We start from the raw sequence: 11,066 nt of genomic DNA, 5'->3' as shown, positions 1-11,066 counted from the left end.
ATATTATGGATTCTTTCTCTCTCTTTTCCTAAAGAAAGCTGTGAAAAAGAGGATATTTCACTGAGCAGGTAGAAGCCTAGAAGTTTCTGGACATTCAACTTGGCTAGTTATAGTCATCTATTTTCTATCTCCTGGTTTGGTTAACCAGGAAAAAAAAAATCCTGCAGACAAAGTTCTACTTAGGCATTTTCTGACCAAGTTTAAATTTGTGAACATGTTCTCCTTTTCCTTTCCTGTAAAGATGAAGTAGAGAATAAGGGAGTATGGGAAAAAAAGGTGGGCCTTGCTTTCCCTGGACCTGACTGAACTTTAAAACTTCTCTACTAATTAAACAACACTGGGCTCTACACTTTGCTTAACCCTGGGAGCTGGTCATCAGCCTTTGACCTCAGTCCTTCCCTCCTCACCAACTCCCACCCCCACCCTAGCCTCTGGAACCTCAGTCAGATTTAGAGGAAAGAACCAGTTTTCAGAGAGATTGCCTCAGATCACAGTATCTCCACTCACCCAGCCCTTGTGGAAGATTAGCCACCATGTTTTCCAATGGAATAGAAACTGTAGCTGCTGGAAAAAGGTAAGAGGGGCAAGCTTTCCCTTTGCATGCCCTCATTGGGTTTTCTGACCTCTGAAGGACTCACGAGGATGACCTCGACACCTTCGAGAAGACCAGGCCCTCTCTCTGGTAGTTACAATCAAAGACTTGTTTGGAAGACGTCATTCCAAGCGCCCTCCCTCCCACCCTCCTCTTGGGGTAAGGCCTTTCCCTAAGCCACACCTTGGGTTCTTAGCCCAAGAAACAAAGGGGACGTCTTCCCTTGTGTGAAGATGCTGTGCCCGCTCCAGCCCTCACAGCAGTCTAGGAGCCACTCCAAGGGGAATTCGCAGGCCTGCCATACATCTGAAATGAGGGCAAATTTAACCTGTGAGGACCTCCGAACTCCCTTTTTGCAACTCCTTCCACTTGGTTGCCCCCCCCAAGATCTCAGTGACCTTTGACTAAAGGATTGCAGCCCTATTTCCTTTCCTCACCATGAGATTCCCTCCTCCTGTGACGCCGCACACTATCCCTTCTTGATCTGGGTTGTTATAGGAAGCTAGAAGTGAGGCTATGGCTCAACCATCTTGGGTTTTTTTGTGCTCAACAGAACTCCGAGGGCCCCCTCAGCCTCCACTTGTATTTCCTAATGTAGCTCAGGGATAAAATGGGAATCAGATGGCAAGCAAGATGGGGAGATGAACGGCAAGGTTCTCTCTCTCTGCTTCTTCACCTGGCCTTCCATACCTCCCTCAGTGCCTCCACTTCTCTCCCACTCTGTGCCTCTGCTCTTAAAAGCGCTCAGATCACACAAGAAGCCAAGCACCCCTCAGCTGCCCCCAGCTTCCAGCCAGCCACACTTGCTCAGCAGACTGCCTCAGCAAATCCTTTCTGCACTACGTGCCTGTCTTTTTCTGCCGGGGGACGATTGAAAAGACTCAGTACCCACATCCAGACTCCCTTCTCTAGACCCAAGGACCTTAAGTCAGCCAGAACGAGCCCTTGGCCCGCCTTGTCTTATCTACAAAAATATTACAAAAGAGTTTATCACTTGGTTCGCTTAATTGGGTCCCAATTCTCCTAATTTGCCAATCATCTCGTTTTTTAAAAAGTGAGATTAGTTTCATTTACCTTCAGTGAACCCATGTTGAAAGCTATTAAAATTTCCAGGCAACAGAAAATGATGAGGGCCTGAAGTAAGGCAATGAGAGCAAGGGAACAGAATTAATTGAATCTAGGGGCCAACTAAATGAGGAGAGTGAGAGGGAAGAAGCCAGAGTGACTCCCAGGTTTCGGATTGGTTGACAGGGCACATGAAGGGCCCATTTGCTGAGTTGGAGGATATAGGAGAAGAAGCGAGCATGTGGGTGAGAGTTACGAGTTCAGTCTGGTCGTATTTCACTAACCAATCTGTAGGAGATCCAGATAGAATTATCCAGCAAACAATCGGTCTGGAGCTCAGTGGAAGGGTTAGGGCTGGAGCTGGAGATTTGAGTTTCCAGCACATGGTAGTGCCTTTGCCCCACTCACTCCTTCATACCCCACTTGTATTACTGAAATCTCTCTGCCACATCAATCAAAATCCTTCCAGTCCTTTAACGTCAGGTTAAATTCCATCCATGTTTGAGGTCTTCCCCAAACAGCTTCTGTAGAGGGCTCCTCCTACTGCCCCAACTCTTCGTTGGGCACTAAAGTTCCTTGCCTATTTTTCACACATGCAGGTCCCATCTCACCAACTGGAAGCTCTGCATTCTTTCTTTCTCCCAGCATGGGGCCTTGGGCACACAATACTTCTAATAACTATCAGTTGCTTCAATAGGCAATTCTTGGGGCCAACCCGTGGCTCCACTTCAGTGGCCCAGTTCGTGGGTTTGGATCCTGGGTGCCAACCTATACAAGTTGTCAGCCATGCTGAGGAGGCAACCTACATATAAAACAGAGGAAGACTGGCACAGATGTTAGCTCAGGGTTAATCTTCCTCACAAAAAGGAAAAAAAAAATAGGTGATTCTCATTTCAACATGACTATGTCCAGGCAAGTGGAACTACCCACTTGCAAGGAGTCTAGGACCGGACTTGTCCTGGGCCCTTGTACTTTTCAAAGGTTTTGGCCCTGCTGCTGGCCACACCAGGTGGGCTGGAATCCTATGTTTACTGGGACAAGTCGGTGGTAGGCAGTGGGGTCTCCCAGCCCAGCTTAACTCAGCTTTCTGTCCCCCTATAGGAGGGTGTGTTTTCTCTCCTTGCTGCTCTTCGGCCTCTGGGGCTGTGTGACCTGTCACTGGAGCCCAGTGGAGGACATCTGCACAGCCAAGCCTCGGGACATTCCTGTGAATCCCAGGTGCATTTACCGGTCTCCAGAGAAGAAGGCAACTGAGGATGAGGGTTCTGAGCAGAAGATCCCTGAGGCCACCAACCGGCGGGTCTGGGAACTGTCCAAGGCCAATTCCCGCTTTGCCACCGCCTTCTATCAGCACCTGGCAGACTCCAAGAATGACAATGACAACATTTTCCTGTCGCCCCTGAGTATCTCCACAGCTTTTGCTATGACCAAGCTGGGTGCCTGTGACAACACCCTCAAGCAGCTGATGGAGGTACAACCCAAAGCCCTTCTGCCAAGCCTCCTTGCTGGGACACCCAAGAAAATATCTGTGTATTGAGAGCCCTTCAGAGACTTTTGGTGGTATCCCAGTCTCTTTGTGTTTCTTTTTCCGTTTCTCCTTCCTACTCTTTATTCTTCTTTTATCCACGTATTTATTTAGAAAACAGGAGCTGAGCATTTAGGTTGTGCCAGGCACATGGCCTGAAGGAGCTCATAACCGAGGTGGCTATTGGTCGGGGTTGACTGGCATTGTGCTCACCACCCATCTCAGCTAGGCTGCCTCACCAGACCAACCACCATTTTCTTTTGGCTTCTACAGGTTTTTAAGTTTGATACCATCTCTGAGAAAACATCTGATCAGATCCACTTTTTCTTTGCCAAATTGAACTGCCGACTCTATCGAAAAGCCAATAAATCCTCTGAGTTGATATCAGCCAACCGCCTTTTTGGAGACAAATCCCTTACCTTCAACGAGACGTACCAGGACATCAGCGAGGTGGTATATGGAGCCAAGCTCCAGCCCCTGGACTTCAAGGTGAGTTGCAGATGTCATTCCCGACCTCAGAGTTCTTCCTCTCCACTCAGAAGACTGAGGAGACGGAGAAGCAGGATCCAAATTAACGCTCCTATGCTAGTTGAAGGCAGGTAGAGGGGTGACTATGAGTCAGAGCCCCCAGAATATTTATTCTTGCTGGAAACTGAGAAATCAATGGCATCTATGGCTTGTAGTGGCTGCTCTGAAAAAGTTGTATAAATATAAATTCTTCATTTCATCCATCAAGTTAAAATATATAACAAAAGATATTCTGGAGATGACAATACTACAAGAGTCCTTATTTAATTTAATTTAAAAGTTACCATGGTCAAATAAAATTGATGTATGGTGCATGTTATAGTCTCTTCTTGGAGATTCATGAAGCACATGAGCCTATTAAGTGGTCTGAGACGTCCTGCAACAAAGAAGTCTATTGACTTTATTCAGTCATCATCACTCAAACTTCTTTGACCACAAGAGCATCCCTCCTGCCCACCTCCCCACCTCCCATCACTCATTAGCTTCCCATGGAACATGTTTTGGAAACCTGAAGTCTTGTGAGTTCAGGTTTCCAAAGTCAGAGAAGATAATATTTTGTTTTCTTTTTCCATGACTATTTTTTCCTTTACTGTTCCTTTATTTCTTCCTATTTCTCTTTCTTCTGTTAATGTTTATTAACATATGGAAGATTCATGGTGCTATGCTAGATATGTGAGGTTTCCCCAATCTGGGTTACAGAGATGGCTTTAACCAGACGGTAGGAAAGGGCAGAGGGATCATGAACAAAATAAAATGCTGCATGGGGAAATGAGAAACTGATTGAATAGCACAGGTGGGTAGGTTTGTTTCCTGTTTCCCTCAGGAAAATGCAGAGCAGTCCAGAGTGACCATCAACCAGTGGGTATCCAATAAGACTGAAGGGCGTATCACTGACGTCATTCCCGAGAAAGCCATCAACGAGCTTACAGTCCTGGTGCTGGTTAACACCATTTACTTCAAGGTATGCCAAATGGCCCTGGAGAGATCCCAGGGATGACCTCTTGCCCTCCAGCTTACCTTCTTTCTTTCCAGATTCTTTCTGAGAAATGGTACATGAATGGTCTGGGCAGAAATACAAATTTGCTGAGAGTCTAGAACCATGTCTAGGGCTATGGCTGCTGGGCTGAGGTCCAGGGGGGCCTGGTAGTGTTAGTGTTTCTGGGCCCAAGGCAGAGTGTACACACCCACACATCCAGCGTGCCCAGCAGCAAGGCATGCATGGTGACAAATTCTCATATATATGTGACAATTTCTGCTGTCCAGTTAACTCCATTTTGAAATCTGGAACAAAGTGACAGAGTCTGTGGATAATCCTCAGTGATGAGATTTTCTCCATCATCTGGAGCAGCTTCTACAGTGATTCAAATTTACCCTTGCCTGAAGCTTCTGAACCTCCAGGTGCCAGACTAACCTCAAACTTTGCAGAGGCCTGTGACTTGATCATGCAGATGGCCTTGTCTTCCTCAGAGAGTCAAGAGTGCTAAAGACCATTCCACCTTGATTACATTTAGGAAGGAGGATGAGGGAGAGAGTACTGGGAATAAAGAGATCACTGATACTCAGGAGAGCCACCAGTTTAAGGCAGGTAGAATAGTGGCACATTTACCCATCCTGGGTCATGCTCCATATGTATTCTTCCCCCCACAGGGCCCAGGGGTTTAGCCAGTCACTGCTGTTACCAGCCACTCTGTCACTTGGGTTTCCCTCTCCCCAAGACTAGAGTAGGTTGTATTTCCACAACGTGTATCGCCCTGTATGGTTCATGGAACAATTTTCCAATTTATTAGCCATCTTGATCCTCCTAACATCACAAATGAGACTTTGGGCCGCTCAGATTACTTAGTTTAAACCCTGCCTCTTCCATTTCTGATTGTGTGAACTTGGGCAAGTGACCCGAGACCTCTCTATGCCCCAATTTCTGCATCTATAAAATGGTAATGATACAACTACCTTACAGGGTTACTGAGGGGACTGAATAAGTTAGTGCATGTCAAATGCTCAGAGCGGTTTCTGGCACACAGCATCCTACAAATATTAGTGATCACCAGCTCCTAATTTTACAGAAGAACCACCACTAAAAGAGTTAAATGACTTGTTCCAAAATCAAAGAGCCGGAAGATGGCAAGGAATGGTAATTACAACTCAGAAATTTCAAAGGAATGTCTTGTAGCCCCTCCGTCTTTGGACAGGAAGTTGGCCAGGACTCCCCCTCTGCCTGGTGGGGTTCCCAGATGACCCCCTGGGGATGTTATCTACATCTGGCCTTTATTCATCAGGGGCAGTGTCCAGCATTTTGGAGGATAGCCTTTGAGAAAGAGGCTGGTGGGAGGCAGAAAGTGAAAGGCAATTAGATTTAAACTCAAGAAGAGTCTTGCAAAGAACCCAGTAGGTTGTTCTTGGTTTTAGTTCTTATTTTTCTCGTTATAAAAGCAAATAAATAGTCACTGCTGAAAATCTGGGAAATACAGGAAAGTTCACAGAAAAAAAACCACTCATAATTCCATCATCTGACACAGTCAGCATTAACCTTTTCATGCATATCCCTCGATTTTTTCCTAATAATTATACTTACATATTAATGTAATAAAACAATGTGAATATTTCCCATGTCAGTATTCTCCTACGATGTTTTTGGTCTTCTTGTTTTCTGATTCTCCCACCTGGCATCTTCTTCCAGGGCCTGTGGAAGTCAAAATTCAGCCCTGAGAACACAAGGAAGGAACATTTCTACAAGGCTGATGGGGAGTCATGTCCAGCATCCATGATGTACCAGGAAGGCAAGTTCCGCTATCGGCGTGTGGCAGAAGGCACCCAGGTGCTTGAGTTGCCGTTCAAGGGCGATGACATCACCATGGTGCTCATCCTGCCCAAGCCTGAGAAGAGCCTGGCCAAGGTGGAGCAGGAACTCACCCCAGAAGTGCTGCAGGAGTGGCTGGATGAGCTGGCAGAGACGCTGCTGGTGGCCCATGTGCCCCGCTTCCGCATTGAGGACAGCTTCAGCGTGAAGGAGCATCTGCAAGACATGGGTCTCGTGGACCTGTTCAACCCTGAAAAGTCCAAGCTCCCAGGTTAGTGTAGGAAGGGCTTTCCTCCTCTCTCTGCTGGTCTGACCAAAGGTGGAAGAGTTGGAGAAAGACTACAAAAGAGTAACGAGTCAGGACATCTGGATTCTAATCCCAGTTCTACTGATAACTCCGGGAAATTCCTTCCCCTCTCAAGGTCTCAGTTTTCTCTTCGGTAAAAGGGGGAATTTGCTTTTGGATCTCCATGGGCCCAGTTGGCACTGGAACCCTTTGAGTCTGTAACTGATAGAGGAGATGGGACCAGGTAGAGAAGAACTTGAAAAGGCATCGAAATTCAGAGCAAAGAGACAGATATGATTAAGAACTGGGGACATCTGGGTCCCACAAAACAGGTATAGCTGACATTTAATAGCCTTTCCCCTGATAATCTAAAGGGCTTGTGTGTTTTCCTTAAGGTCACCAGCACAGACACAGCCAACTCTTCCCAGTCGTGGTACTTCAGTAATGGTGTTCAGTTGGTGTGGTTCCTCCAACCCCCCATCCTTTAAAAATAAGAGTTAAAGTATCTATTTTTTTAAAAGATATTTACAATGTTAGGTAATTGGATTTACTTTAAATGGGCTGTCTTTAAACTAAGTCTGAAAATCAATCCCTCTCTTAAACATGTTACCAGACTGGAAAGAAAGACAGGTCTACTAGATGGACTGAGTTTTTCTTTAAGAACAGAGTCCCCTGCCCCTCTACTCCCACCCAAGAGCTGAAGCATGAGATTAAATTCACGGGAGCCAAACTGAATAAATCTAAAGTACTTTATTATTTTTAACATGTATTTATTTGGGGGGTATCAGTAGGTGAGGGTCGAGGACTTCTTATCTTTCAAAAAAGCCCCAAAGGAACTCTTAATTCAAAGTGAATTCCTTTCTGTGGGTTGAAACCAACTTTTGCCCATTTCACAGAGCCTTCTCTGGTCTTCTTTCTAGGTATTGTCGCAGAAGGCCGGAGCGACCTCTATGTCTCAGATGCATTCCATAAGGCATTTCTCGAGGTGAGTACACCTCCCTTGGCTCTCTTCTTATGCTGCTTTTTTATTCCCACGCTTCTTTATTATTCAATACATCGATATCTCATGTGATTTGTAACTTTGGACTTCTTGCTCCACTGGCTCTTATGGTATAGACAGCCAAAGCATGAACAGCAGAAGACAACTGTGGAAAAAGACATATTTCCTGTGTCCATTAAACTCCAAATCTGTAGCCCCTTCCTCCATGAGGATTGCTATAATACAGCCCTGCCTTGAAGCCCTCATGGTATAATTGTCCACTCTCCCTCCCACTACCTCTCCTGAAGCCAGTCAAGGAGGAACAACAACATTAAGGGGAGGGTGACACAGGAAAAGGAGCCAGCAAAGGTCACTGAGAAGGAATTCAGAGGAGGAGAACCAGGAGAGTATGAGCTCATGGAAACCAGGAAGGAGTTTTAAGAAAGTGGAAAGCATCTAGTAACAAGATTGACAAGTGATCACAGGTTACCTTTCTCTGAGGAATTTGGACAGAACAGTGGGGTCACATGCCTAATTGTAGTGGTTGAAGAGCAAAGGGAAGGTAGGGAAGGGGAGCTGGTGAGTGTGGATCATGTCCTAAAGCATGTTTCAGAGAACTAGAGCTCTAGACTACACTGCAGATAACAGAAAGTTGGGTGGTTAAATAAACGTATAACCTTTTCTTGGGAAATTAACAAGAACTAATGCACACTGGCATGTTGAAGTCTGCGAAGTTCCACAGTGAGGAAAACATTGCTTAATATTGCTTAACCTTGTGTTGCCCCAACTAAGGTGCTCAGGGAACCCTTTCCTTGTGCAATAGCTGTGTAAAGCCTGTAGAACTTTTGGTTCTCAAATACTGAACTATGGACCAATAGCATTAGTTATCTGGAGAGCTTGACTTTTGGAGAGTCCAGGATGGGGCCCAAGAATCTGTATATGTATGAAGGGATTTTGATGCACCATCAGGTTTGACAACTGCTTGTGTAGACTACTCTTTGGAGGAACCAGGCTGTGAGGGAAATGAGATGGGCCAAAGTCAGAGAAGGTCATAGGTTCAATGAAATTGCAAAGAAAGAAGGTTGTGGTTGAAGAGAAAGGTTTCAGAGCATGGTGCTAGCAAATATAGATGCAGAGTCCAAGCTCAATGGGAAATATGCAGTTAGGAGGAAAGTAGAGGGATCAAGGGACAGGAGGAAGTCAGATTAATTGTAACGGGAGTGAGAAAAGTGGGATAGCTTGAAAAAACAGAAGGTTATGTCTGAGAGAAGGATAATGTAATCATATTTTCAATGGTGGAGCAGTTCTGAGAGATGGCAAGTTCAAGGTGTAGCCATGGGACTGGCTTGCTTAAGTAGGGTGAACGTAATGCTCATTGGGTTTGACGAAATGAAAGAAATGGGAGGTTAGGGTATTGCATGAGTGTCCTACCAAGGTATTTAATTGTCTAGGTCAAATGATAGCAGGAGTTGTTAAGGTGGACAGAAAAGCTACGAGCTAGGTGCCAAAATCCTCAATGCGGGGTTGTAATCCACAGGACAACAGATGTCAGTCACCTGTAGGACAACAACAAGAGTAGAGGGATGCATCTTAAAGATGCGGAGGTCAGAACAAGGCATTTTACATGAGGATTGAATTAATGATTTTGGAAGTAAAAAAGACACTACTGATACCCTCTTCCACATGGATTACGGAAGAAAAAACACTTAGAGAGACTATAAGGGAAGATCAGTCCTCAGGGTTTTAACTCCGATTGAAAATCATCTTCTAAGGACCTCAAATAGAAGCGGTCAACTCAGACCTCCTTGAGGGCTTGGGGTTACTATTAGGAAGAAGCAGAGGTCTGGATTCATTTTATCCACCTGAGCCCACCAAACAATGGTGCAAGGTTCTTCCACGGCTCTTGAAACCAAGTTATTTTCCTTGTAAACCTTGGGAACTCAATACACAGGATCCCAACTAATTGTAGATCTCCTAGGAAGCCATTAAAAACCAGAATCTGAGTTGAATAAAGGATCTTGGTCTTACAAAAACTCCAGTATGCTCCTAAATTTAGTTCTAAAATGATCATGAAATAGTATGGGGAGATGGTGGCTGGGGGGAAGTAAGGAAGGAGGGAGGGAGAGAACATCATCAACCAGCTACACAAAGCTCAGGGATCTGAAGTGCTTTCATTAAGAGGCGGGGACAGAGTCTTAGTGATCTTCTGGGTCCCCAAGCAAAATTTTCTGAAGGTGTCTCCCTCTAGACCTGTGGTGGTCCTGCTGATCAGCAAGTTCGAATACCGTTGTTTCAGTCTATTACTCCAAGAAATACTCATCTCATCCAGCCAGAGCACCCTCCTCTTTTCACAGGCCCTAGATCCTGAGGGGCTCCTTGGCATAGTTACATCTGGGATCTTGATGCGCCAAGAGTGAAACTCTCTCAACTATAGAGCTCTGATCTTGAGTCAAAAATCTCTTTTAGCATCTAGTACAAAATAATCCTCTTGTAATACCATGTACAATAGTGCCAGCCAGAAATGTGACAACCTTACGTACATCCAGATTTCTGGATTATCTGAATGGGGTTATCTGAATGGAACCCTAGCACTAGGCTTGGAAGAACACAAGTACTTATATCAATATCCATCGAGTGAAAGAATGAGTAAAAGTAGGGTTATGGAGGGAACCCACCCTGACCCAAGTGTCCTTTCTACTGGCTAACAAATAGCATTTTGAGGAATTGCTGTGTCCATGGATGATTTACCTGCCTATAATGAACTGCAGAGTAGTTAATGTAGCAGTTTCTTTCCTATTTGACCCACAGGTAAATGAGGAAGGCAGTGAAGCAGCAGCAAGTACCGCCATCCTGATCGCTGGCCGTTCGCTGAACCCCAACAGGGTGACCTTCAAGGCCAACAGGCCCTTCCTGGTTCTTATAAGGGAAGTTGCTCTGAACACTATTATCTTCATGGGCAGAGTAGCCAACCCTTGCATTAACTAAAGTGTTCTTATCCTTTGCACCTCTTCCTACTTTGGTTTGTGCATAGAAGTAAAAATAAATACATCTACTCCCATCTCACAATTACGAATAGACTTTACCATTCGAAATGAAGCCAAGGAAAGGAGAAATGGATAGAGATGCTGTTGGGCATTTGGTAAAATGATGCTTTCAATTGTTCTCTACCAGTGAACATATCTGGGTCAAGAAAGTGGAGGGAAATGAGTCACCGCTTCATCTTGAAAGATGGTAGGCATCCTGAAAGGGCAGGGGGAGCTTGAAATCTTGGTATTCTCATCATACTAAAAAAAT

General features: G+C 45.2%; 2 protein-coding genes across 2 annotated transcripts in view; one reads left to right on the top strand and one right to left on the bottom strand.

Moving 5' to 3' along the window:
- The first annotated feature begins 533 nt into the window (after positions 1 to 533).
- Positions 534 to 10,816, top strand: SERPINC1 (serpin family C member 1). Its single transcript, XM_004425024.3, has 7 exons — positions 534 to 574; positions 2,759 to 3,128; positions 3,456 to 3,671; positions 4,534 to 4,671; positions 6,388 to 6,778; positions 7,714 to 7,778; positions 10,581 to 10,816. The coding sequence occupies exons 1-7, from the start codon at positions 534 to 536 to the stop codon at positions 10,755 to 10,757; spliced, it is 1,398 nt and encodes a 465-aa protein (XP_004425081.1). The 3' UTR covers positions 10,758 to 10,816.
- The window catches only part of ZBTB37 (zinc finger and BTB domain containing 37), a 30,348-nt gene continuing 26,866 nt past the window's right edge, over positions 7,585 to 11,066 (bottom strand). Inside the window, exon 5 of the transcript XR_015553996.1 lies at positions 7,585 to 7,938. The gene's annotated coding sequence lies outside the window, so the exon portion shown is untranslated. The remainder of the gene's footprint in view (positions 7,939 to 11,066) is intronic.

Source organism: Ceratotherium simum, chromosome 2 (assembly GCF_057802395.1).
Source record: "Ceratotherium simum simum isolate JZ-2026a chromosome 2, ASM5780239v1, whole genome shotgun sequence".
Classification (NCBI taxonomy): domain Eukaryota; kingdom Metazoa; phylum Chordata; class Mammalia; order Perissodactyla; family Rhinocerotidae; genus Ceratotherium; species Ceratotherium simum.
The sequence above is the reverse complement of the archived record's forward strand: the minus strand, read 5'-3'. Positions and strand labels throughout refer to the sequence as shown.